Source organism: Pseudorasbora parva, chromosome 12 (assembly GCF_024679245.1).
Source record: "Pseudorasbora parva isolate DD20220531a chromosome 12, ASM2467924v1, whole genome shotgun sequence".
Classification (NCBI taxonomy): Eukaryota; Metazoa; Chordata; class Actinopteri; order Cypriniformes; family Gobionidae; genus Pseudorasbora; species Pseudorasbora parva.
The window spans coordinates 42,179,987-42,207,777 of NC_090183.1; the positions used below are offsets into that span (position 1 = coordinate 42,179,987).

The 27,791-nt window shown below is 36.5% G+C and overlaps 1 protein-coding gene across 3 annotated transcripts in view; it reads right to left on the reverse strand.

Annotated features, from left to right (window-relative positions):
- The window catches only part of raly (RALY heterogeneous nuclear ribonucleoprotein), a 124,101-nt gene that overhangs the window by 46,497 nt on the left and 49,813 nt on the right, over positions 1 to 27,791 (reverse strand). For 2 of the 3 annotated variants that reach the window (XM_067460376.1, XM_067460377.1), the window contains one exon: positions 13,178 to 13,213. The exons of the other annotated variant lie outside the window; for it this stretch is intronic. In XM_067460376.1, coding sequence (XP_067316477.1) covers positions 13,178 to 13,192 — 15 coding nt within the window. In that variant the 5' untranslated portion in view covers positions 13,193 to 13,213. The remainder of the gene's footprint in view (positions 1 to 13,177; positions 13,214 to 27,791) is intronic. 3 annotated transcript variants of the gene reach the window in all.

A 27,791-nucleotide genomic window follows, 5' to 3' on the forward strand; every position in this document is an offset into this window, starting at 1 on the left:
GTGAGGTTAATGTATGCTTCTATTAATGGATACACATTCTGGCTTCCCAATACATTACAACAGCGCAGATCAAAAAGCGTGGACAAATCACTCTTGTATGAGAGTGTCGTCTCCTCTAACCCCTATAGGTTTTTTCTTAAAGGGTCATGAAACCCCAAAACACTTTTTTTAAATGTAAACAGATATGTATAGTCTGCACATCATTGAAAACACTAAGGGTACTCATTAATGTTATTCATATGTGAAAAAAGTTATTTTTGTATTTTTAGAGCGATTTCTGTTTTCCGGTGTGGCAAGCAGCGGGGCGAGAGGCCGCGAGAGCAGGCCGGTGACAAGTGGTAATGAGTGCCAGCTGCGCGACACACCGGTCTCGTCTCACGGCCGAGTGACGGGAGCATAAAAGGAGGAGCAAAGGCAGCGAAAGACGAGAGAGGACCAGGCCTGGGTTTTATGTTATGTTTTGTTTACGTTCTGTTGTGTGTGTGTGCGGGCAGTCGTCCGTGGGGGGCTGCCCACGTTTTATTATGTGTGTGTGTGGGCAGTCGTCCGTGAGGGGCTGCCCGCGGTTTACTTTCGTTTTGTTTATTTATTTGGAAATTAAAGTTTGTTGAACAGTCGCTGGTTCCCACCTCCTTCCTTCCATCATAGAACCTTGTTACATCCGGTTTGAAAAGCTGAGTCGGAGCAACGGCACAAATGCTGACGTCAGCGTGTGCGATTCTCGATATATATTCATGACATAAAGCTCATTCAGTCCAATCACTTTGCTGTAGTATGCATACAAGATAATTTAGTTAATATGCATGAGACAGTCAACCCCCACGGCTAGGATTGGAGAAGATTTGCATATAGCTTCAGCTCTCCTTTCAGTTCAGTTCATATGAGGGAGGGATTGTTTTGAAAGCAGCAACTGGAATGATTCTCTGAAGGGGCTCAGTCTCAAAACATATTTATCAAACAAATACAATGATTTATCTCTCATCCACCTGATTGATTTCTTTTTTTATTACTTGGCCCGCCCGATCGGTGGATATAAGCGCAAACCACACACACACATGCACAACAGAGATCAATAAATAAATGAATGTTATTTCCCTATTTAAGATTCACCGGCCTGACAATGTGCTTATGTTTTGGTAGACCATCTGGAAAACACATAGCCCTGGGACGTTGGGCAAGCCCTGGAAGTCTGATCTCGAATCGCAATGAACCAACAAAAAAGGGATTCTCCAGCCTGTGACAGTGTACTGTATGCTCTGTTAGACATGTCACATACACATAATCAATACGATCTGTAACAATGCAATACTATCGCATATAAAAACATGTTTTACTCACAAGTATACTTTTGTCTTTTTGATCGACACCTGCCATGTCACCTTGCGCAGACCCGTCACAGCCATTTCAAGATCACAGACGTGCATACAAAATGCATTTCAAATCTCAATCATCTGCGCCACAATACCAACTCTTCATTTAATCACATGCTCGCATATTTATTAAATTAATAGATTGTTAATGGACCGTTAAATTAAACTGTATCCAATTTTTTTTTTTTGCACACAGTAAACGTCTTTTGCTCGCCTTGCCTCTGCTGAGCCACCACTGCTGCTGTTTTCTGCAGTCAGATACTCTCTCGGGCTGTTGTCAGAATAAAGAGGCATTCTGTGCACTTCTCTTTGATGTCTGTGACCCGAAGAGAGGAGAGAAGAGAAGACGGCAAGATACTTAAAAGACACTGCTCTGGGAGGAGGAGGAGGAGGAGGAGGAGGAAGAAGAGGGAGCAGGCAGGGAGGAGACAGAGAGCGCAAGAGACATAAGGTATGAGAAGGGAAGAAGAGGAGAGATACAAAGAAATGTTTGCTCTGTCTCTGCGCTCCTGAGCCTCAGAAGAATGAAAAGAGACTTTAACCTACATTAACAAAGAGCTATGATTTCAAACATATACAGCCACAATAAGAAGTTAAAAAAGCTGAGGAAAGGAGCATGACGTTATAGTTATATGGTCTTCTGGAGAAGTGCGTTTCTAACAACAAAAGTCTTTTTGAATCAAAACTAAACTTTTATGAGTTGTGTATTCATAGAAGTAGAATAGCTGGCACAATTTTTACCCCTTTTTTTAAAAGTGTGAATTGCAAAAAAGTTCAGAATAATAGCGAGATTTATTTATTACATTTGATGAAGGGTCGAATACAGAAATAATACTAACAAAAGAAATCTGTTTTTGGTTTGTCACCAAACAAAGACACATTTGAACATCTTTGCTTGGGTGACACAAATTAAAATGGCAGTCAGTCATTGTATGTTAGTCACACAAATCAATTGATCAGATTTGTCTAATAAAATATATTTAACCTTTATGACCCATATACACTCACTGGCCACTTTATTAGTTACACCTGATTAGTACCGGGTTTTGCTGCCTTTTGTCTTCAGAACTGCCTTAATTCTTAGATAGGTACTGGAAACATTCCTCAGAGATGTTGGTCAATATTGACAGGATAGCATCATGCTGTTACTGCAGATTTGTCGGCTGCACATCCATGATTCAAATCTCTAATGGATTGAGATCTGGTGACTGGAGGCCATTTGAGATTGAGCTCAATACAATATTCAGGTAGGCTGTGGCATTTAAATCAATCTCAGTTGGTATTAAAAGGCCCAAATTGTGCCAAGAATATATCCCGTCTTTGGGATGAGACGTTAAACCGAGGTCCTGACTCTCTGTGGTCATTAAAAATCCCAGGATGTCTTTCGGAAAAAGAGTAGGGGTGTAACCCCCATTGGCCCCTGTCCATCATGGCCTCCTAATAATCCCAATATCCTGATTGGCTTCATCACTCGGTCTCCTCTCCACCAATCAGCTGGTGTGTGGTGAGCGTTCTGGCGCAATATGGCTGCCGTCGCATCATCCAGGTGGATGCTGCACATTGGTGGTGGTTGAGGAGATTCTCCCCCTTCTATGTAAAGCGCTTTGAGTGCCTTGAAAAGCGCTATATAAATCGAACGCATTATTATTATTATTATTATCCCCAACACCATTAAACCTTCTTTTACTTTCGCCTGGCTCTGTGGCGGAAGCCGCCGCTGACTGCGTGCGCTTCTCTCCAAACAGACGATGCATTTTTACACGACACGCTTACCGTTGTACTGTTCTTCGAAACAACATGGGGCGACTCGGAGTAATTGTTCTCTAAACCATCAGGAAGCAGCGGTGAGACAAAGTAAGGTACACACGTGATGATGTTTGTTTTATATTATACTTATTTCACCAAACCCACACTACAAAAGAACCAAAAAATTGTGTAAAATCTAGTAAACCTTGAGATTATTACTTGTAACATTAGAACAAAATATATAGATATGAGAACATATAAAACTAATTGAAACAACAATCCTTTAAATATTTTCTAATTTCATACAATTTTTAATTAAATTTCATGAACTTCATTTCATGAACTAAATCAAAAATGTTTATTTCTGCTTATTGCAGGCTAATTTTGTAAATGTAAGAAATTAATTTGGCAAGTGCAAACTGTCAACGCTTCTGCCTGTGAAAGACGTATCTGCTTGGCCAGAATCGGCTAGAAGTCGTTCATCTTCGGAAGTGGAGCCGCACCCAGTTACAAAATATAATCATAATAATAATTATCGTGTGGACGCGTTGAGTATAAACCAAGCTTTACACCCCCAACAGCCTTAACCACTGACCAGGCCAGGCTACGTTTATCCATTTTTTTATTGGCCAATTTGAGTGAGCGTGTGTGAATTGTAGCCTCAGTTTCTTAGCTGACAGGAGTGTCACACGTGTCTTCTGCGGCTGTAGCCCATCTGTTTTAAGGTTTGACGTGTTGTACATTCAGAGTGGATATTTGAGTTACTGTTGCCTTTCTATCAGCTCGAACCAGTCTGGCAATTCTGACCTCTGGCATAAACAGGGCATTTTTGCCCACCGAACTGCAGCTCACTGGATATTTTTCTCTGTAAACCCTTGAGGTGTTTGTGCATGAAACTCCCAGTAGATCAGCAGTTTCTGAAATACCAGCCGAATAGCAATAACAACCATGCCACGGTCAAAGTCACTTAAATCACCTTTCTTTCTCATTCTGATGAGTTTGAACTTCAGCAGATCGTCTTGATCATGTCCACATGCCTAAATGCATTCAGTTGCTTCCATGGGATTGGCTGATTAAATATTTGCATTCATGATTAGTTGAATAGATGTACCTAATAAAGTGGACAGTGTGGATAATGCTTAATGGATCAATAAACCATTCATGTTTCAGGGGCGATTATTTGGATGATATACAGCTCTGGATTTTTTGTTGTTGAAATTACTCTACATTGATTTCTCAATGTGAAGTGATCTCTTAATTTTTTCCAGAGCTGTATATTCTACATATTCTGTATAATATATATTCTTATAACATCAATATCTGAATGGATGAAGGGTCTGAAAAGGTTAAAATATAAAAATAGTTCCAATCCTCAATTGCACCTTTACAGACTCTCTGATCTTCATGGGAAATAAATAAATGCATGCATATATACATACATATTCAATTGACTGGAATTTAATAAAAAATGTTTGAGTATTTAGTATGTTATATGGTTATATCTAAAAGTCGTTTCTTTCTGTGGTTTATGGTTTTATATTGCTTGGCCACACAACAGATGAGGTTTTCAAGTACAGACTCTATTAATTCAATACTAATTTAAAGAACATGTTTTGCCTCACGGACAATTTAGATGATCATAAACAGATCAGGGTGGAGAAAAAGAGGACATCTGCATTTTCTTTTTGATGCGTGTTGAATACAGATGTTCTTTTATAGAGTAAAAAAACTATATGGAAATAATTACACCAACCATTGAGCCTCAGCATTAGTCAGCTTCATTAACACTCACAGCATCAGCAGTAATCAATTAGAGCAAACATGACCATCCGAGGGCTCAATGAACTATTTAATGACCTCTGTGTCAATACAGTGACCTTGGTTAATCTGAAAAGGAAATCCATATTGTTTAGCTATGATTTTAAATTGCTTCACATTTGCCCACAATAAATGTCAAAGCCTCTAATTCAGAGGCAGTGGCTCGCCTCGCAGTATCAAAAACCTTGCTTCAAAAGTTCATGGCTAAATTTGAGAGCAAAACCACATGAATGATTATCCACTCAATTATCTTTCTCTCTGTTTGAACTCGGGCAAATGCTGATCCACCCGCAATATAAAATAACAGGGTGTTCATAATACACAGAGCAAAAGCTGCGGCGATTGTTTAGAGAGGGGGAGCAACACAAACGGTTCCACTGAAGCGTGTCTGATTGCAACACTGCGTTGATTTGGTTGCTGTGCCATACGGCCATAACGCTGCGGTCATTCTGATAGCTTGCAAATCATCGCTATAATTACTTCTCGCCAAATCCAGATGAAGATCCTTATTTCAGATTAATTATCTTAATAGCATATCAGAGTCAGATGAACCCTCAGCCGGAATGTGAATCGATGTGTGATGACATTGAAAGGGCAGCGACGTCTCAGACATTCTGATAATTATGCATGGACAGGGATCCGGTGACAAAACAAATCGGTTAAGTTCATCTTTGAAGTGGAACTAGTGTTTGGATTATGCAAATGTATTGTGGGATTGTGACAAGAAAATGGGTTAAAATCACACATTTGTCGAACTGAAACTCGCTCTTTCCATCCATAAAATTAACCATTACCTTGCTACTATTTAACTTGATAACAGTTTTGAATATTTATATTCAAAGCATGTTTGAGTATGAACCACATTTTCGGTCCTTGGAGGGACATAAGTCCCTTATTCATATCACATCTTTATGTGCATCTGTGATTCTTTGCGGAATCGTAATGAGCAGTTTGAAGTGTTAAACTATCAAACTGTGTAATCACCACCGCCTTCCCTAGTGACTTCTTGGCCTCAGTGGTATGTAAATAATTCCAAACACATTTAATAATTAACATAGAACAGTTTGTCACCATAATAAATTCTTATTTCAACTATACTTAAAACTCAGGCCACCAAATGTTTACAGTGTGTGATCAAACATATAATGGAGCACAATGCAAAAGGAAGGCCATTTTAATAAAACATCACCCCATATAGTGTTCTTCTACACAGCGATCAACATGCTAATGATAACGTAAGTAAATTAATGTCAAGCAAGGCAATCATTTTCCTAGAATGCAACTCTATAGAATGGAGAATATTGACCAACTGCATAGTCAACACAATTTTTTCCTTAAAGCAGCACAAGAAAAAAAACATTCATGAATAAATCATTCACAGTGGTATTCTGTCTCAAGTGTTCTGGGCAAAAGCTACAGTTTTTTCCAAATCAAAGGCTGACACCCATGTTGCTGGCAGGAGATGTTGAGGAACAATAGGGCTTCCCAGGGAACTGTTCTGTTCATGCTTCATATTATAGATTTCCAGTACAACGCCAACTAACGCAACCTGCTGAATTCTTTGATGGATTCCCAACGGTTTGCTGTACTGACACTGGTAATGATTATGAATAAAGGTGCATGGTGGACATACGTATTTTTACTGCACTGTAAAAAATGTTTTTGGGTTTTTGTTGGTTTAACTTAAAAAAGTAAGTAACCTGGTTGCCTTAAAATTTTGAGTTTATTGAAATTAAAAAATTTGAGCTGATACAATAAAGGAAATTTGTTTAATAAATAGAAATTCAAAATATTATTGTATCTGAACCACATAAAAAAATTGATAAATCATGAAAATAGCACTTTGCCATGTTTCACTGCGTCATCAGAAATAAAACACACACAATTACCCAATATGTTTACACATTTTTTAAATAATATTTTAATAAAGGTTGTCGAATCTCAAAAAATGTTCATTGTATTAACTCAAAATTTTAATTTCAATGAACTCAAAATTTTAAGGCAACCAGGTAACTTTTTTTCTAAATATTTTTTTTACAGTGTGTAAATACAGTTGTTAAAGTAGTAAAACGGACTACGTGGTAATGCATAACAAGTAGCGTGCTATATAATCAGAAACTGTTTGATAAATTAGCTTATTTTTAAATTTGCACCATAGTTTTCCATTCCAATGCGCTACTTTTTTGTTTTTCTATGTACATTTTCTATGTATGTGCTAGACGGACATGTATAACGGTGTGCTCGCGTTATATCTTTAATGGCATCATCAAGATACGTCTTTGTTTTGAATAAACAACCTATAGTGGTGAAAAATTACATTTGTCTTTAAAGCGTTGTTGCTAAATAAAAGTAAAAATGTCTTTCTAAAATCTTACTGACCCTAATCTTTTGAAAGTTTTTTTTTTTGGCCAGACTTTTTTTACACCCTAACATTACATTGACAGGTTTTCCACCACTCAGATGAAATCAAATTTTAGTCACACTGAAACACCGGGCACAACACTCCAGCACACAAGTACAGGATCTGGACTGGGGGAACATCACCAGTCCCTTGTACCAAATGATTCCTCTTTAGCTGTGTAATCTCAGATCTGTCTAAGACTGAGTGGGCTGAGATGGTAGACATCTTCAGAGGCAGAATGTGTCCTCTGCATGTTAAAGGCTGTGCTAACTTACCATTCACTCTACAAACAGACATATGAGGCTGAGAAGCACCCTGTGGTATTCATTAGTCAGTAGCTGATCCTGCTTCAATGTACAGTGGCAGTCGATGCTAATGCAGAAGGACCAAGCAGGATATATGGCATGTGGTCAGATCAGGTGAATAACACCCCCCCTCCCCTCCCCTCCTGTTACATTCGCCTCCTCTCTCTGTCCTTCAACTTAGAGCCAGTCATGAAATCAAGAGGGTAAGCTTTGTGCTATGAAGAATCTTTGGAGATTTACATGCAACATTCATATGCTGTCTATCAAGCCATTCAACCATATATCCATCCATCCCATCATCCATCTATTCAGTTAAATCTATTTTTAATATACATAAACTATCTATCTATCTATCTATCTATCTATCTATCTATCTATCTATCTATCTATCTATCTATCTATCTATCTATCTATCTATCTATCTATCTGTCTGTCTGTCTGTCTGTCTGTCTGTCTGTCTGTCTATCTATCTATCTATCTATCCTCATTCAGTCATCCATCCATCCATCCATCCATCCATCCATCCCTCCATCCATCCAAAAACATTCAGCCAAGTGGTTTACGAGTAAAAAATAAAAGCAATGGCAATAGTGAAAAAATAATAAAATAATACAAACAAGATTAACAGGAATAATCAAAAGTAGTCTCACTATAAAATAAACAAAGGAGAATCTATCAAAGGAGCTAATCGTTACATCAGTCCGAAACAACACGTGTTAGCAAAAAAAAAAAGAAAAGAAAAAAAAAAGTTGACATATCCAGGTGAAAATGTAAACTGAAGAGTCTGATTTGACCTGCCAATTGTCTCTCAGGGGAGTAGAGAAGTCAAGAGAGCAGTCAGTAGAAAGACTGGCCTCTTGAATTTATCATGCCTGGAATCAATGGGTCTTCAGTCTCTAGCTACTTGTTAGCAGAGATCAAACCACCTTTTGAGGTCTCTGGAAATATAGGCGGGGAACCTCAATGACCCTAACCTCAACACAGACGCAAACACGCCGACATACAGAGCATGGAAGTGTGTCAAACCCTGAAGATACTGTCCTCCTGTGATAATTTACTCCTACCTGCATTGGGATAGATTAATTAGGCCTGCAGAGAGCTCTGGCACTGCGCACAATCATTTACAAGAGGCTGGAGGGGTCTTACCATTCCTAACTAATTGGCACAACAATCAAGAGCGTTCTCAACGTGAGAGGTGAGAGCGGAAAAAAAAATGGACACAGACAAAGAAAAGACTCTTCAAGAGAAAGAGATATCTCTGTCTGATATCTATACACTGTAAAAAATATTTTTTAAGTTGTAAACAAAAAACAATGATTAAAGGAGTTTGCATGCTTTACAAATAAATACTACGTCATGTTTAAATCACTGTGCTACGTTTTGTTCTGTGTAATTATTTGTGAAATTTACTCTAAGTGAAAATGGCTTTGAATTAAACCCTACACCAATTTCTTTTCTTTAGTGTAGTTTACTCTGATTTTGCCTATAATAGGGACAAATTTTCTATTAATCAGATTTTAGGAAAACAGAAGGGTAACCTGAGACTTCAGTGTAAACACCCACTGCTGTGATTGGCTAAAATCTATGCAAATTAAATAGCTAAGGATTACATGTGTAACTCTCTCAAAAAATTATTATTTTTATTATTACTTTTTTTTTTTACTATTACTGCTCTCAAAATTAACAAATCGTGCAAAGTGTTTATTGCAGCATTATATAGATCTACAGCATTATATTTAGATAAAAAGCATTATATTTAGATAAATACCATTATACTTAGATCTACAGCATTATATTTAGATAAATAGCATTATATATTTAGATTGTGGCATGAAAGGTTGCAGTGATGATCACTGTAGCCAATCACAGACATGTTGAGCACATAAATGCAGTGCTCGTCATCGCAACTCGATTTCTGCACACTAACGAATGCTTTCATCATAACTAACAATGCAAACACAATGTAAATAAGATATTTCTTGATAATAACAGGAGTTTTGGCGAAAGTCCAGAAAACTTGCGCTGTTTGGTTCAGTGCTCCAGTGTTGCGACTGATTTACCAAAGAATCCTCAGTGAAATGTAGCGAAAACAAATAAATAATGCTCAACTGAGAAATTCACATTGATGAAAATAAATAAGCACATTCCTAGCAGTAGGATCCTTTAAGGTAATGTTATTTTAGTCCAGTGATCATGTTTTGCTCTTCTCTCCTCGTCATCTCACTAACACGCCAGTGGGCGGAGCCAACGTTGCATTTATGAATTGGGCATTGATTTTCATCTGCAGAGGCAGTCTTTCATCTATATATAGATAGGCACATTACACCACTTTCTCTGGGATTGTTACAATACAATCTGCTTTTGGAAGATTTCAAGGAAGATTTCAGTTCTGAAACTTACAGGATATTCTTATTGTATAAAATTTGATTTCTCAATTCCTGATCCCTTTCACTGCTGTCTTAAAAGAAGCTCACAGATGAAAAAAACACAGGGAAGAAAAAAAACAACAACAAGATGTATGCAATGGCAAAAGACATCAATCTGACACATGAGTACACAGACCAGCAATTAAAAATAAGCTATGTATCATGTGGGAAAAGTTATTTAATTTTAGGCAGCTCTAAAAGATAATAAGCAGAAGACTTAAAAGATTAAACAACAACAAGACCTCAATGTCATTGGTATTACAATGTAAAGAATATGACATTTGTTCCAAGACATTGTGCATTAGGGATTAATGTGTTATTTCATTAGATGCATTTTGATTGATGCAGCAAGTAGGGGATGTAGAAAATCACCTCTGCTGCAATGAGATTTTGATTGTGTCTATGGCAGTCTGAAACTGGCAATCTATCCTCAAAGCAATCTGCAAAGCAGCCATTCTTCTCCTCTCCCTTCTCGCCCGTCCTCTCAGGGGGAAAACCAGTGTAACTCTTTATAAAGAGTCAAACAACCAGACCTAAACAACCGCAAAGGATGTTTAGCAGGGCAGAAAGAGCTGTTTCCTCACTGATATCACACGCAAAACATACTCTGCCACAAAGACTTGTGTTCAGAAAGCAATAGCACTAGAGAAAATATACAGGAAATAGCAATGATTCAGGGATTACGAGTTATCTGCAATCAAAGTATTAATTTCTTTCAAAAAGAAAAAAGTAAAAGAAAACACCTTTATTGAATTGTTCTGGTATATACTTCAAAGAACAAGCCAATTGATTTGCTTACGGTACGGTACATTAAACCACATGTCTGGAATACCATTCCATACACATACGTGTGTCCGTGTGTCCGTGTGTGTGTGTGTGTGTGTGTGTGTGTGTGTGTGTGTGTGTGTGTGATATATATATCAAATCTCAAATATGTTAATATATATCAAATATGTTCAAATAAATAACTTGGTAAATTAATGAATGAAGAGATTATATTTCATAATTTCCATTCACATGCACTAACATAATGAATAATAAAATATAACAATATTTAATTACATTCAGATGTTTTAGTATGTATCTAGAATTGTTTAATGATTGCGCAAATAAAGTGTGAATGTTTGATTTTGATTGAAACTGGACTGAAATCCGGACTGATGTGGAAATAAAGTTAAATCAGAAATGCTACTGAAAGCATCAATAGAAAAGGAAGCATTGCAAAACTAGTCAAATGACACGTTCATTAAGAAAACATAACGGCCAAATAAAGACATCTCGATATTCACCGGCTGTAAACATTTAATATACTGTATCCCTCAGCCCTAACAACTGCCATGAATATGAATGGCATGCATTCATATTATTGCACAAACAACGATCTCAAATATCCTAAAACAATCCAGTCTGTCACAACTTAAGGGCTCTATCACTGATCGATTTTCATTTACATTTCAATCTGCTGGCTTTCACCGACTGTCTGAAACACAGTTCATCATGTCACTTTTCCTCTGTTTTCATGTGTACTAAAAACACAGAGAGCTGCATCCACTCCTAGAGTTTTAGACACTTGCCAATTGTTCTCTGTTCATTTCACAAGCCTAAATACATAAATTACCCAACCAAAATTAAAAACCCCATCCAAACAAAGTAATGGGAATCTTTGCATATTTATGAAAACTGGAAGAGCTCTCCATCAACGTGGGATTGGTGCCGATCGCGCTCTCACTGGCGTCCATTAATATGCACACCGCATGTTTTTTTGAAGTGGGTTCGTGTGACAGGGCGCGCTGTCTTCTGTCAAACTCCACAAACACTCCACATCAACAGACTGCAGATAATAATAGCGATAATAGCGAGTTGAAGCCTGCATCAAATACACACAGGGTTGTTTTGTGACATTAGCGCGTGGGCCTCATCTATTCCGGCTCTTCTCAACAAGTGTCTACGTCCCTGAAATCATTCTGAGTCCAGGTCCGGTAGAAAGGGCGTGTCTGACCCGTCAATCAAATTTGTTTATGGCGCTGCTGTTGGCCAGCTACATGCTGACATTGCTGCTGCCGTGAGACCTGGCGAACCTGCCAGGAACAGAAGACCATCCATCAAGCCGACAGTCAGGCAATACAAACCACTCGGAGGGCGAGAACACACACGTCCTTCCAGTGCCAGATTTATCGCCCTCATATATACGCTCCACTGATGGATACCTCATAAATGGCCTATCAGAATAGCTGGATTAAAGCCCCACCCACAATACCATTCTTCACTCTCACTGGCTTGTACATCAGCAAAAAAGGTCATCTTATGTTATTATTATTATTATTTTTTAGATCACGGTATGAAAGCTAGTATTTCAAAATGTAATTTCCAATTTTCTCACTCCATAAGTGTTTTCTTGACCTTTATACTACCTATATTTTTAGAGAGATAGGAACAGGGTCAGGAAATGACAAAAGCTGGATTCAAACTCGGAGCTCCAGCAAATGAGCACTACAATATCAGAACATGAGCTAACCACAAACCCACAGCCCTGATGCCACTATTAAAGCAATTAGACACTTAAAACAATGTGTTACATTGATTTTAATAGGACGAATCAATTATTTACTGTAATTGTAATTGTCTGGTTGACAATTTAAACAATTAAATGAAAATGTAAATTTATCTAATTTGAAGGAAGTGTCTGTAAGATTGTGGCCAAAACTGGTACTGCAATCACTACCCCCTCCCCCTGACTCGAGGTTGCCAGATTGGCTGCAGGATCAGCAGGAACGTTTGTAGCTGCAGCTGTGGTAACAAGAGCAGATCTGGCAACCCAGATGACCAAACACTACTGACCTCGTGATTGGTCGATAGGTGGAGGGCGGAGCTTCAGGCCAAAACACAACATGTCAACATCAACATCAGTTGAGGGCTGCAACAACAACTTTTAAATGACAATATCCTGGCCGGACTGCTGTTGTCAGTGATAGAAGTATTTGAAATTAACATGATTTCTTAATGTCTAGTGACATATCAGGGCCATTTTATGATTAATTGAAATACATTTTTTTATATACAGTTCCTTTAAAGGCATAGTGTACACACAAAAAACATTGAAATATTACTCACCTCATGTCGTTCCATATCTGTATGAATTTCTTTCTTCTGTGGAACATAAGAGAAGATATTTTAATAAATGTGTGTTTTTTGGTCCATACAATGAAAGTCAATGGGCTCCACATTCTGTCTGTCTTTTTTTGCGTCCCACAAAAGAAAGCAATGCAAACAGGGATGACAGAATTTTCAATTTTTTGGTGAGAATTATGGTTCAAATAAATAAAATAATATAAATAATATAGCCAGATAATACAGTTGCAGCCTAAATAACGGCAAGCAAATTAGCAACTTGGCTTATTTGAATGTGGCTCATCCAATGAGAAATAAGATTCTGAACAACACATTTTACAAAAGAGTTTGAATAACCTTACAAACAATAGCAGATATACATCTTTAAATGCTGAAATATCACATTAACTGTAAATGGAAGTCTAAGTTACAAACAGAATGACTGTAAATAACAACCCAAGATACTTATGACAACAAATAACCTGACAAGAAAGAGTTCTGACATAAATAAATCCATCTTTAAAAAAATCAGGAGCATTTGCAGAAGAATCAATCACAGTTTTGGTGCTCTGACAGTTGTTTGCGAAACTCTTTGTTAGAAGAGCACTCTCACTTTCACATAACTGCTGATGTCTTTTTTTTGCTGAAGTAGCAGGCAGCATTTTAATTCTGAAGGATGCTGAAAATGTTCCTAAATATCCATTATTCTTTGTTCCTTGCACTTGTCATCCTCATCATTTCTTCCTCTTTTCTTTATTACACTCTCACTCTGTTCCAAAACCTAGTACACTGTCTACCTAGACATCTTCAGAAAATAACATTGGTTCCATATACGCAGTATCTTTATTGTCTTGTAAGAATATATTCACCATCGAAAAAGTTGGGGTTTTATGCCCACCAAGGAACGAGGGATGTGAAATATTACAATTTAAAATAACTTTTACATTTTAACATTTTCAAATGTAATTTATTCCTTTATACATTACATTTTCAACTACACTGTAAAAAAAAATATGTTCAATAAGTTATGACAACATATGTTTTTACATTGTTTTAACTCATCAAAATAAGTTAAGAAATGTTAAACTTGTGTTTATCAGTTATACAAGATGTAACTCATTGTTTAAAGTCAGTTTAACATAATTTAAGTTGAAATAACTGAAACATCCAAGTCGACTGTACTGCAAAAGTTCAAAATGTGCCCTTTTTTTACAGTGCATATTATCTGCCCGCTTTGACACTATACGATGATTGAAATGATCATTATTCTCATTATTGTTCAAATTGAGTTTCATTATTGTCCCGCTTAACACTGTGAAGATGCTTCGAAACCATCTGCATTGTAAAAAGCGTTATATAAATAAAGGTGACTTGACTGTGATCAAAGCTGTACTTCCAGCATCATTACTCCAGTCTTCAGTGTCACATGATCCTTCAGAAATCATTCAAACATGAAAACATTTAAAACAATAGAAATCTTCTGCAACATTATACAGTCATCTGAGAAATGTTAGGACACCCTATTAAATTCCATGGTGTTCTGTATCAGGACCAGAGGTGGGTAGAGTAGCCAAAATCTTTACTCAAGTAAAAGTACAAGTACTTACGGAAATATTTACTCAAGTAAAAGTAAAAGTAACAATCGTAATAGTTACTTGAGTAAGAGTAAAAAAGTATTAGATGAAAAAACTACTCAAGTACTTAGTTACTAGTTACTTTCGATCTGATTGATAAGATCCAAAAACCCTGAATTTCAGACTACTTAGAGAGCTTTCACACACCTCCAAATATATATATATATATATGTGTGTGTGTGTGTGTGTGTGTGTGTTTAATGGTTAAACAGTGTAAATTAATGGTGTGCTGGGCTAACCACAGCTCTTTTTAAAACATACTTTGTTCTTATATTTTTATAAGTATATGCATTCTTAAAAATACAGTCCCATTTTTAAACGTATGTATACACTGCAGACTGTTGTCTGTCCGGATATGTGTATAAATGCAAGATGTCACATTAGGCTATTCAATTTGTTTCGTTTTTAGCCTGATCTCATCAGTACCTGTGGCAACGTTTTTGCAAACCACAAAATATGTACCAATACGTACATATTGCGACAGTTTCAAAGTGAAATGTCCACTGGGTGGCGCTAAAAGCTTATTTTTTTCCAGAACAGATTTGCGTGAATCTGACATGTTTTGTTACGTTGTGTTTTTAACGTAGCCTACACCCACACTAAACCTACCCGAAAGTGTTAACAAAAGCAAATGTGACAAAAATAAAATTGTGTCCATGTATTTTTAGATTGTGTTTAGATCTCGTCTTTGAGCTCTTATCATCGTTCTTCATGGGGTTCGTTCTCAAGCTTTTCGCATTGCAAATACAAATCTGTATCAGCTGAGCTATCGAGCAAGTCTGGTGAATTAGAAAAGCAGAACATGGAGCTGTGACGCAAAATTCAAAATGTTTTACAAACCATAGACTAACAAAAAATGCAGTTTTTCTGCCTATAGTGTTCATTTCTGTTGGAATTCCTGCAGTGTGTATTGGTACGTATTTTGTGGTTTGCAAAAACATTGTCACAGGTACATTTTGCCAATGAGGTTGCTCGTTTTATGAGAAAAAAAAGATATGTAAATGTACAGATGTGAACGTTTGTTTGTGGACGTGTGTTCGGAGGATTCAAACGATTTGTCAATGCTTGCACAAGAGCGCATATGAGGAAAACACTCGGACAGTGTGTGAAATAGTATTACAATAAAGGAAAAGTGTCCATAGTTACCAAATTACCATTAACAGTGTTCAAATATAGGCATCATTGTTACACTTACCGCTGTTTTCTCAGGTTGGAGCTGGAATTATTGTATGCTGAGATGTCAGTTCATATTGGTGCACACGTACAGCATGCATTAAATTATGAAACTGTTCTTTTTGACATCTTGGACTGAAAACAGGCTGAACATGAGGCCACGTATGGATGATCTGCCGTAGCTCACACACATCTCCCTCTGCTTCGGCCATCATCTTCTGACTAAATCGCGCGCTAATTTTATGCGGGTGATGCGTATCCACCTCTCGCGAAGCAGCCTCTCCAACGTTTCGCGAGACTTGCGAACAAGTCATAACTTATTTTAAAATATATAATTAATTATCACCATTGACAGTAGCGGAGGAACGCCACCGAATGTAACTAAGTAAAAGTACAGTTTTTTCACAAGAAATGTACTTGAGTAAAAGTAAAAGTACCCATTTTTAAATATACTCTAAAAGTACAAGTTACCCAAAAAATGTACTCAAGTAAATGTAACGAAGTAAATGTAATTCGTTACTACCCACCTCTGATCAGGACATAATAAAAAATAATCTAGAGCTTGGCCGATATTAAAATTTGGAAAATAAAACCTTAGATGAACAACAACACATGACATAATTCACTCTTAATTCATATGTTAGTAAGGGTGATCTAGTATGGGTATCACCCATGGATTTTCCATTTTGGCTAAATTAATAATGACACAGTGTGATATGTCATTGTTGTTCATCTGAGGTTTTATTTTCTAAATTAAGACCTGCCAAGGAACATATTATTTTTTTATTATTAAGTCCTGATACAGAAACCATGGAATTTAATAGGGTGTCCTAACATTTTCACACTTTTACCATCACTTTTGATATTCTTAAAAGTATTCATTTATTTTAAAAAGTTCTTCTTTTAAAAAGAGGTCATAAAATTGAGAAATCAAATTTCCATTGAGCTTTTAATATATAAGAGGTCATCATACTATAAGAATAAAAAAACCTCACTTTGTAGTTCCAAAAAAAGAGGCTTTTATTATAACCAAGCCCGGAGAAGATCTATAGCTGAAAGACTTCCTCTACAGGAGACCATCGCCTACTTCAGGATTGCAACTTTAGCCCTGCCCCCTGGCATGTTAGTGAGATGACATTTACATTTACATTTATGCATTTGGCATACGGTTTTATCCAAAGCGACTTACATTGCATTTTTTAAGGTACACATTTTTACATTTTTGTCAGTTATTGCTTTCCCTGGGAATCGAACCCATGACCTTGGCGTTGCTAGCGCCATGCTCTACTGTTTGAGCTACAGGAAAGCCCGAGAAGAGAAGAGTAAAACACCATCACTGGATCCCCAGATCTAAGATCCGATCAGTTACTTTTATCTGTCCATCGTTCACATTGCAAATCAAAAGGTGATCAAACTTTCTCTGTAGTCTCCTCAAAGCTCTGGAACAGTATAACTTTGAACATCATTTTATTGTATTGTAAAGCACTTTGGATCAACTACTGTTGTGTTAAACTTGTGCTCTATAAATAAAACTTGACTTGACTAAAATTACATTACCTTCTAAAGGATCCTAATGCTAGGAATGTGCTTTTTTTTTCAACAATGTGAAAGTCTCAGTTGAGCATTATTTATTTGTGTTCACTACATTTCACTGTGGATTCTTTGGGAAATCAGTTGCAATTTCGGTGCAAACTTTGCAAACACACTTTTATGACAACATGTTAATTCTATGCCTGATCTGAGACCAATGATTACTGATATGTGACGATTTATGAAATGTCAGATGTTCTTTGTGTCAGTAAATCAAACGGTCAACTTTACATTGTTCTTCTTAGTAGGATGAAAATAACCTGTTATTTAAATTGTGATTAAATTATATAGAGAGTGATCAAAGAACGTTCCTTTTGCAATCGCTGGAGCTGTCAATCAAACAGTTCTGAACTCATGCCCAAACTCCCATTATAATCAATGAATATCTTATTTACATTGTGTTTGCATTGTTAGTTATGATGAAAGCATTCGTTGGTGTGCAGAAATCGAGTTGCGATGACGAGATCACTGCATTTATGTGCTCAACATGTCTGTGATCGGCTACAATGATAATCACTGCAACCTTTCATGCCACAATCTAAATATATAATGCTATAGATCTAAATATAATGCTATAGATCTAAGTATAATGCTATTTATCTAAATATAATGCTGGAGATATAAATATAATGCTTTAGATCTAAATATAATGCTTTAGATCTAAATATAACACTATAGATCTAAATATAACACTATAGATCTAAATAGAGATCTAAATATAACACTATAGATCTAAATATAATGCTGGAGATCTAGATATAACACCATAGATCTAAATATAAAACTATAGATCTAAATATAACACTAGAACTAAATATAATGCTGGAGATCTAAATATAACACTATAGATCTAAATATAACGCTTTAGATCTAAATATAACACTATAGTTCTAAATATAATGCTATAGATCTAAAATTTAATGCTATAGACTAAATATAATGCTGGAGATCTAAATATAACACTATAGATCTAAATAGAGATCTAAATATAACACTAGATCTAAATAGAGATCTAAATATAACACTATAGATCTAAATATAACACTATAGATCTAAATATAACACTATAGATCTAAATAGAGATCTAAATATAACACTATAGATCTAAATAGAGATCTAAATATAACACTATAGATCTAAATATAACACTATAGATCTAAATATAACACTATAGATCTAAATATAACACTATAGATCTAAATATAACACTATAGATCTAAATATAATGCTATAGATCTAAATATAATGCTATAGATCTAAATATAATGCTTTAGATCTAAATATAATGCTGGAGATCTAAATATAACACTATAGATCTAAATAGAGATCTAAATATAACACTATAGATCTAAATAGAGATCTAAATATAACACTATAGATCTAAATAGAGATCTAAATATAACACTATAGATCTAAATAGAGATCTAAATATAACACTATAGATCTAAATAGAGATCTAAATATAACACTATAGATCTAAATAGAGATCTAAATATAACACTATAGATCTAAATAGAGATCTAAATATAACACTATAGATCTAAATAGAGATCCAAATATAACACTATAGATCTAAATAGAGATCCAAATATAACACTATAGATCTAAATATAATGCTAGAGATCTAGATATAACACTATAGATCTAAATATAAAACTATAGCTCTAAATATAACACTATAGATCTAAATATAACACTATAGATCTAAATATAAAACTATAGCTCTAAATATAACACTATAGATCTAAATATAACACTATAGATCTAAATATAACACTATAGCTCTAAATATAACACTATAGATCTAAATATAACACTATAGATCTAAATATAACACTATAGATCTAAATATAATGCTGGAGATCTAAATATAACACTATAGATCTAAATATAATGCTAGAGATCTAGATATAACACCATAGATCTAAATATAAAACTATAGCTCTAAATATAACACTATAGATCTAAATATAATGCTTTAGATCTAAATGCTAGAGATCTAAATATAATGCTAGAGATCTAAATATAATGAGTTCTAAATATAATCAATCACGCTTTCATTCACGATTAGTTAACTTAAGCGGTAGAAAAAGAGTGCTTAAGGTTTTCCACATGTAATACTTATTTCATATGCAAATATGTCAGCCAATCACAGCAGTGGGCATTTACATTAAAGTCTCAAAGCAGACACGCCCCTTCAAACCAGAGGGATAAAACCAGGGTACTAAAATGCCTTTTATTGACTTGACTTTTTTATGTAAAAATCATACTAACATTATAAATGTACCTCAGGAAACATTATAAAACGATAAAACAATACAGTTCATGACCCCTTTACACACACAAAAAAAATTATAAATAAAAATTGAAAAAGTTCAATTAAATAATTAATGTCATTTTTATGTTAGAATATTGTGCCAGCATGCTCATGCCAAACTCCACTGAAATCTTTTGAATTGCGTCTGTCATGCAGAGCGCTGATGTATTCCATTGCAAACACTGATTATGTAGGCAGTAGGCAATGAGGCAACACACTAGGTTTTGAAACAGAGCTTTTGTCTGTTTACATGCTTGTTTTAGTCCTCACCTCAGACATTTCAAAGGCTAACACTGTATCTAAAAGGAAACCTGTGGAAATGTATTTATACAATCGGCGTCCCAGAATTGAATCAGAACCAAACATCATAACTGAGGTGGCTCTATATTGAATTGTGGTTCTCTGATGCACATTGAGTAGATTTTTTTCAGGCTGGCTCCAGAGCATATAGCCTGAGATTACAAAAAGACAAATATGGGCTCGATTCACTGACTTGAATATGTGTAAAAAAACAAAAAAAAAACATATTGTCTACAAAACCTTTGCTGTGATGTGCTTGAGGCTGATCCTCAAACCAAGATGAAAACAGAAATCAACGTGGTGAAATTATTTTATTGCTATATGAAAAGAGGGACCTGCACAATGACATCAAAGCAAACATTGAGAGGATATTGTTTTGACAATATTTGCAGACTTTCAAAGAACATGTTGAGGATGGACACGGACATTAAAGTCAACACAAAATAACATTCTACTTCTGCAATATGACATATTTCCAAGTAAAATGTGATATTCTGTCAGAAGTTCATATTTGTCTACATATGCTAAGCATTTTTCTTTAGAATAGCATGCGATGATGAATCATGAAGGAACATGTATGAAAAAATATGTTACTGGTCTTATCCATTTTGTTTTCAAGTTGACTTTAAATTGAGGGGAAAAGAAAAAATGTAAGTGGAAAGGAAAGAAATGAAATGGAAAAAAAATGTCATGCCTTAGCAGCTGTCAAACGCAGCTATGTTTTATCTAGTGTTATTCAGTAAATGTTCTGCCTATAACGCAGGGAGGAAATAATACATTGTTCCTGTCCTAGCCAGTTGTACTGCAGATCAGCTGTGAAATTCTTCATTGTTGTTCGAAGCAGGTACAACAAGCATATCCAGACACTAAAGGAGAGCTTCTCAACCAGAGCCGGGTTCTCTGAAGAGGCTAGAGAGGCACGGCCTCAAAAAAAATAGGAAAAAAAATAATCGATAGTTCCGCAATAAAGCAAAGCAAATATTTAGAAATATGAGATAAAATAGTATTGAACACCCAGACCCTGAAAATTCTCTGTTTTGATTTGTCGAGTACCGACTGTAGACCACTATTGTTTTAACGGTTTATGTGCGAGTGAGAAATAGTGTGTGCAACTAAAAGATCCTCAACCCATTTTCACCCTGACCCAAGACTAAACAGTGTGGTGGAGAGTTTAAGGCTTGACAGATACAAAAATACAACAACAATAACAAAAAAACACATGACCATAGGATCAATATGATAATATTATAAAGAAGCCTGTAAAAAATGAATCCACAATGTTTACTAATCTACAATCATACTTAAATAATAAAATAAAAATAGCTAAAAAAATAACTAAAGCATTGAAAATCCCCATTTCCCCCATCAGGGCAATAAATACAAGCTTCTAATCAACTAAAGATGTGACGAATCTGCCTAGAAGAGGACGTGTGTGTGTGTGTATCATCCAAATGCATGAGAAGAGGAGAGTTTGAGTGGACAAAGATTCCCAAGGATCACAGATGGAGAATAGCAGAGATTAGTTGAGTCTTGGGGTCAAAAAACCCTACATCACCACATGTTGTTTGAGAGGGTTTCAGGTAAAAAATTCTTCTTGCTCATCCAAAAACAAACTCCAGCATATTCAGATGTCAGCAGGGCTTGGCATTATTTTGTTTGGTCATCAGCCAATGTGGCTAGTGGTTTTCCAAAGTCCCACGTGTTTTCACTGGCCAAAATTTTGTTTTTAGAAAAGTTGTTGTTGGCTATATGTAAATGACAACTGTACAAACCCATCAAGTCTACAAGTCTAACATGATAGGTCATCAAATATGCCTGTTTAACTCTGATAATGTTGAGTGTATGAGAAACATGACTGTTTTTTGTGTGCAAATTTGTGTTTTTGTGTGTTTATTCTTAAGCAACATTCTCATTAGTGTTCTATCAGCTATGACATATTTAAATCTAGCATAGCCTAGCAGTAGCCTAGTGAAATACATATCCATATTTTCATATGATTTGATATTTTATTTTATTAGATATCAAAAATCTAAAAGGTGTACCCTGACACCCAGGTATGACTAAAGTCATTCTCTTCAAATGCTATTGAAGTTAGAAACGTTAATACCAATGCAATATGTAACTTTACAGATGGCCCCTAACTTTATGCTAGTCACATTAGTTGCACTATGGTTTGTTGTGATCTTTGTTTTACACTATTTTCGCTGCTAAAATATAACTAAAACAGTCAATCACTGTATGATGTATATCGCACAAACAGCTCTGCTTTGTTAATGATGAGAGAGACGAAAACTCTGCCATTTCAGCGATGACTAATCTGAGCCTCTGATTATTAGACATTGCATTCATAAACTCAGAATCGCAAATGATTGGTTATAATGCGCAACAGGATTATAAAAGGAGCTTTTTTTGAGAAAACTACAGTAAAAAAATCAACCCGCCAAAATGGCTGGTGGGAGTGACTGTGTTGCACTCCACCCCTAAATGGCGGGTTAGCAGATGTTAATGTCAAGCCCTGGGTGACAAGATTGGATTCTATGGTCAGATGAATCTAAAAAAATATATATTTTTTGAAGCAAAGCTACAAGATGGGTTTGGTGCAAACAGGGAAAACAAGTACCCCATGCCCATGGTTAAATATACAGCTGGATCTTTAATGTTGTGGGCCTGTTTTTTTGCTGGAGGGACATCTTGTTCAGATGGCATCATGGATTCTAGCAAATACCAACAGATAAAAAAATCTCAACTTGACAGCCTCTGCTAGAAATCTTATAATGGGCCGTGGTTGGATCTACCATCAGGACAACGATCCAAAGCAAAACATTAAATCAACACACAAATGTGTCACTGAGCACAAAATGAAGCTTCAGCCATGACTGTCCCAGTTTCCTGACCTGAACCCTAAAGAAAATGAGTGGGATGAATTGAAGAGAAGAGCTGTGAATCTGAAGGATCTGGAGAGATTCTGAATGGGAAATGGCCTCTGATCTCTTGTCAGGTGTTCTCCAAATTCACCAGGCATTACAGGAGAAGACTCAGAGCTATAATCTTGGCAAAAGGAGGATTTAAAAAAAATAAAAAAAAATAATAAAAGAGTGCCAATATACATGAGTGTTATTGGGGGGGGGGGGGGGGCAGATCTTCTCAAAGCGCGTGCAAGTTTTCATTTGTGTCTTCTAGCACTACAAGCGGGTAATGACGGCCAAAATGAGTGGTCATATTCGAACATTCGGCAGCATTCGCATGGGATGAACAAAGTTTACAAAGAGAGAATGTTTTGCTCACGTTTATCTTTTATTATCGCTGTTGTTGTAGTGTATCACTGATGAGCCAGTACGTGTATCCATTGACAGAAACAGAAACAAAACATTATTTTCAAGTTACAACCCATATTAAAGATGCCTCATCAGATGCGAGATGATCCACATACGTCCACCGCAGGTCGCGGTTACTGTTTGCGTCATCACAACATTTCCGCCGTATTGTTTTGGTGATGAGCGTTTTTCGGCCGAAAATATTTGGTGCATCCCTAGTAACTAGTAGTGTTACTAGTAGTATTACTGTTAGCATCCATAAAATAGCTTGTTACAATTGTTAGATCAACCCCATACTGATTTGAAATCCAACAATCCAATTATACCTAGATTAATTTGTGTATTCTTCACGACCCACAGGGCTGGAAATATTGCCTTTACTTTGATTTTGTTGGGAGAAAAGATGTCAAGAACATCATTGTCACATATAAGCCGCATGTGGCATTACTTTAATCAGGCATTGCATGGCTTGTCCATCCACGTCTTTTTGATCCTGATATACATTATATCTACCTATTATCAAAACTCTTTCTAGAAAACAAAACATTTTCTTACAACCTTTATTTTGACTACATACGTGAAATATAATCGTTCCTGGGTAACAGGTGAGTTATAGCTATAATTAACACACAACAATTTATGAGATGACTACTAAACTTTTACTCAAAACTCAAAGTAAACCACCAGCAAGTGTTCGTAATAACGCAAGATTGCAATTGGATTTTGGTCAAATGATAAGGCAGAAATGTTATTTCAGAAAAAGCTAATTGTTACACCAGTTTAGCTTTTTTCATCCTTTTGATGAACATCCTTTTTTTTATTTATTTTTTTTATAGCCCAGATCACATTTGAAAAATCATGGTTATTAGCTTCATGTTTTCATGTCATGTTTTTCAAAAAATGCAATTACCAATTTTGTGGGCTGTAATGGAAAAGTAATATAACTAGTAGTTTAATGAATTACTGTTGCCAGGCTGTAAAGTAATACTATTACTTTTTGAAAGGAGTAATGAGTAATACATTACATTTTTTGAGTAACAAGTCCAACACTGTCTGTACATTATGAAAACTTAATCAAAAGTTAAACAAAAACTAAATTAAATGAAAAACTGCTGTTACCGTAAAGCTAAATATTTAATAACGGTTATCTAAAAGTCCCACCACACCTGATCTGTATTTATTAAACAGTAACTTTTCAAAGCAAGTCTGACTGATTTATTTACAATTCAACATAAAAGAAAGTCACACTGAACTGTGATTCTTGCATTTTTTTTTGGGGGGGGGGGGGGTCTTCATGTCACATCTGTGTTGTTCCATTTACATCCATAATTCGGGAAGTCTTTGAACCTCGCAAAGACGAACTAAAGGCTTTGCATGAAAGCAACTCCAGTGGAGTACTGATACCCAGCGCAATACAAACAGACTTTGTAATACCGGCGAGTACACATTACGAACACATATTTGCCTTGCTTTGGTGGGGTTTCGATCATGTACACACAGTACATTTGCAATGCAAACCAATGAGAATTTGCTGAGATAGCAAGTGGTATAGAGGAATCAATGATGAAACCCAGTGGAAATGTGTGGCTTTCATTTCGAGGGTTTTCCTGTTTGCTTTTGTATGATGTCCAATATAAAATCCTGAAGCAAAACCAGGTTTTAATGCATCTTAATAGAGAATTGAGCTTTAAATAAAAAAGTGGAATAAAACCTGGCACTGACCACTGGCTGAGCAAATTAATTTAAGGGATTGTTATGAGACCTGTCTTAGTACATAAACAGACACACACACACACACACACACACACACACACACACACACACACACAGACACACTCTCTTGGTAGTCCAAGCAGTGAGACACTTTAATGCGAATTTTAAAAGGCTGTGACTTAAACTAAACTGGGCACTGCTGCTGTTTAGGGGGCAAATTAAGGACAGGCAGAACTCAAAACGCCACTTTAACATCGTACCACTCCAAGATAGGGGAAGTATTTGGTCCTCAAACAGCCTAGATTGTGACAGACGCATTCTGAACTTGTCAACACTGTATTATAAATGGTCCCAGCTATCTCTTGTCAGTGACATGAAAATAACATTCATACAACTGTATGTTTCAACATCTTCATGTATGACACAATATGTCTTGTTATTTGCAACACAAGATGGTTAAGATGCTGGCAAGCTGTCATTTTCTTCTCCCATTGCACCTATTTCCGAGGCAAGTCTGGAGCCTTTATCACTGGAGTCTGAGTCAAGTCTGGAGTCTTTATCACTGGAGTCTGAGTCAAGTCTGGAGTCTTTATCACTAGAGTCTGAGTCAAGTCTGGAGTCTTTATCACTAGAGTCTGAGTCAAGTCTGGAGCCTTTATCACTGGAGTCTGAGTCAAGTCTGGAGTCTTTATCACTGGAGTCTGAGTCAAGTCTGGAGTCTCTATCACTGGAGTCTGAGTCAAGTCTGGAGTCTCTATCACTGGAGTCTGAGTCAAGTCTGGAGTCTTTATCACTGGAGTCTGAGTCAAGTCTGGAGTCTCTATCACTGGAGTCTGAGTCAAGTCTGGAGCCTTTATCACTGGAGTCTGAGTCAAGTCTGGAGTCTTTATCACTAGAGTCTGAGTCAAGTCTGGAGTCTTTATCACTGGAGTCTGAGTCAAGTCTGGAATCTTTATCACTGGAGTCTGAGTCAAGTCTGGAGTCTTTATCACTGGAGTCTGAGTCAAGTCTGGAGCCTTTATCACTGGAGTCTGAGTCAAGTCTGGAGTCTTTATCACTGGAGTCTGAGTCAAGTCTGGAGTCTTTATCACTGTAATCTGAGTCAAGTCTGGAGTCTTTATCACTGGAGTCTGAGTCAAGTCTGGAGTCTTTATCACTGTAATCTGAGTCAAGTCTGGAGTCTTTATCACTGGAGTCTGAGTCAAGTCTGGAGTCTTTATCACTGGAGTCTGAGTCAAGTCTGGAGTCTTTATCACTGGAGTCTGAGTCAAGTCTGGAGTCTTTATCACTGGAGTCTGAGTCAAGTCTGGAGCCTTTATCACTGGAGTCTGAGTCAAGTCTGGAGTCTTTATCACTGGAGTCTTTATCACTGGAGTCTGAGTCAAGTCTGGAGTCTTTATCACTGGAGTCTGAGTCAAGTCTGGAGCCTTTATCACTGGAGTCTGAGTCAAGTCTGGAGTCTTTATCACTAGAGTCTGAGTCAAGTCTGGAGCCTTTATCACTGGAGTCTGAGTCAAGTCTGGAGTCTTTATCACTGGAGTCTGAGTCAAGTCTGCAGTCTTTATCACTATAATCTGAGTCAAGTCTGGAGTCTTTATCACTGGAGTCTGAGTCAAGTCTGGAGTCTTTATCACTAGAGTCTGAGTCAAGTCTGGAGTCTTTATCACTGGAGTCTGAGTCAAGTCTGGAGCCTTTATCACTGGAGTCTGAGTCAAGTCTGGAGTCTTTATCACTGGAGTCTGAGTCAAGTCTGGAGTCTTTATCACTGGAGTCTGAGTCAAGTCTTTATCACTGGAGTCTGAGTCAAGTCTGGAGTCTTTATCACTGGAGTCTGAGTCAAGTCTGGAGTCTTTATCACTGGAGTCTGAGTCAAGTCTGGAGTCTTTATCACTGGAGTCTGAGTCAAGTCTGGAGCCTTTATCACTGGAGTCTGAGTCAAGTCTGGAGTCTTTATCACTAGAGTCTGAGTCAAGTCTGGAGCCTTTATCACTGGAGTCTGAGTCAAGTCTGGAGTCTTTATCACTGGAGTCTGAGTCAAGTCTGCAGTCTTTATCACTGGAGTCATAGTCAAGTCTGGAGTCTTTATCACTGTAATCTGAGTCAAGTCTGGAGTCTTTATCACTGGAGTCTGAGTCAAGTCTGGAATCTTTATCACTGGAGTCTGAGTCAAGCCTGGAGTCTTTATCACTGGAGTCTGAGTCAAGTCTGCAGTCTTTATCACTGGAGTCTGAGTCAAGTCTGGAGTCTTTATCACTGGAGTCTGAGTCAAGCCTGGAGTCTTTATTATTGGAGTCTGAGTCAAGTCTTTATCACTGGAGTCTGAAAATATCAGAAACCTCAGAAGTTTCTAGTTGTTTTAAGTCAATAGAAAACAATGCATGCTGATTGCAATACTTTAAAATATGTGCTTTAAGTAATAAATGAATTAAAATCTTTCTCTCTCACACATTAAGAGAGTGAAAAGCTGCATATACCAGGCAAAGCTTGATTAAATGTAAAATAGAGTGCTATAGGTTTAAAGGTTCGATTTTATTCATGTTTCAAGTCATTTCATGTCTTACTAAAAAAAAAGTCAT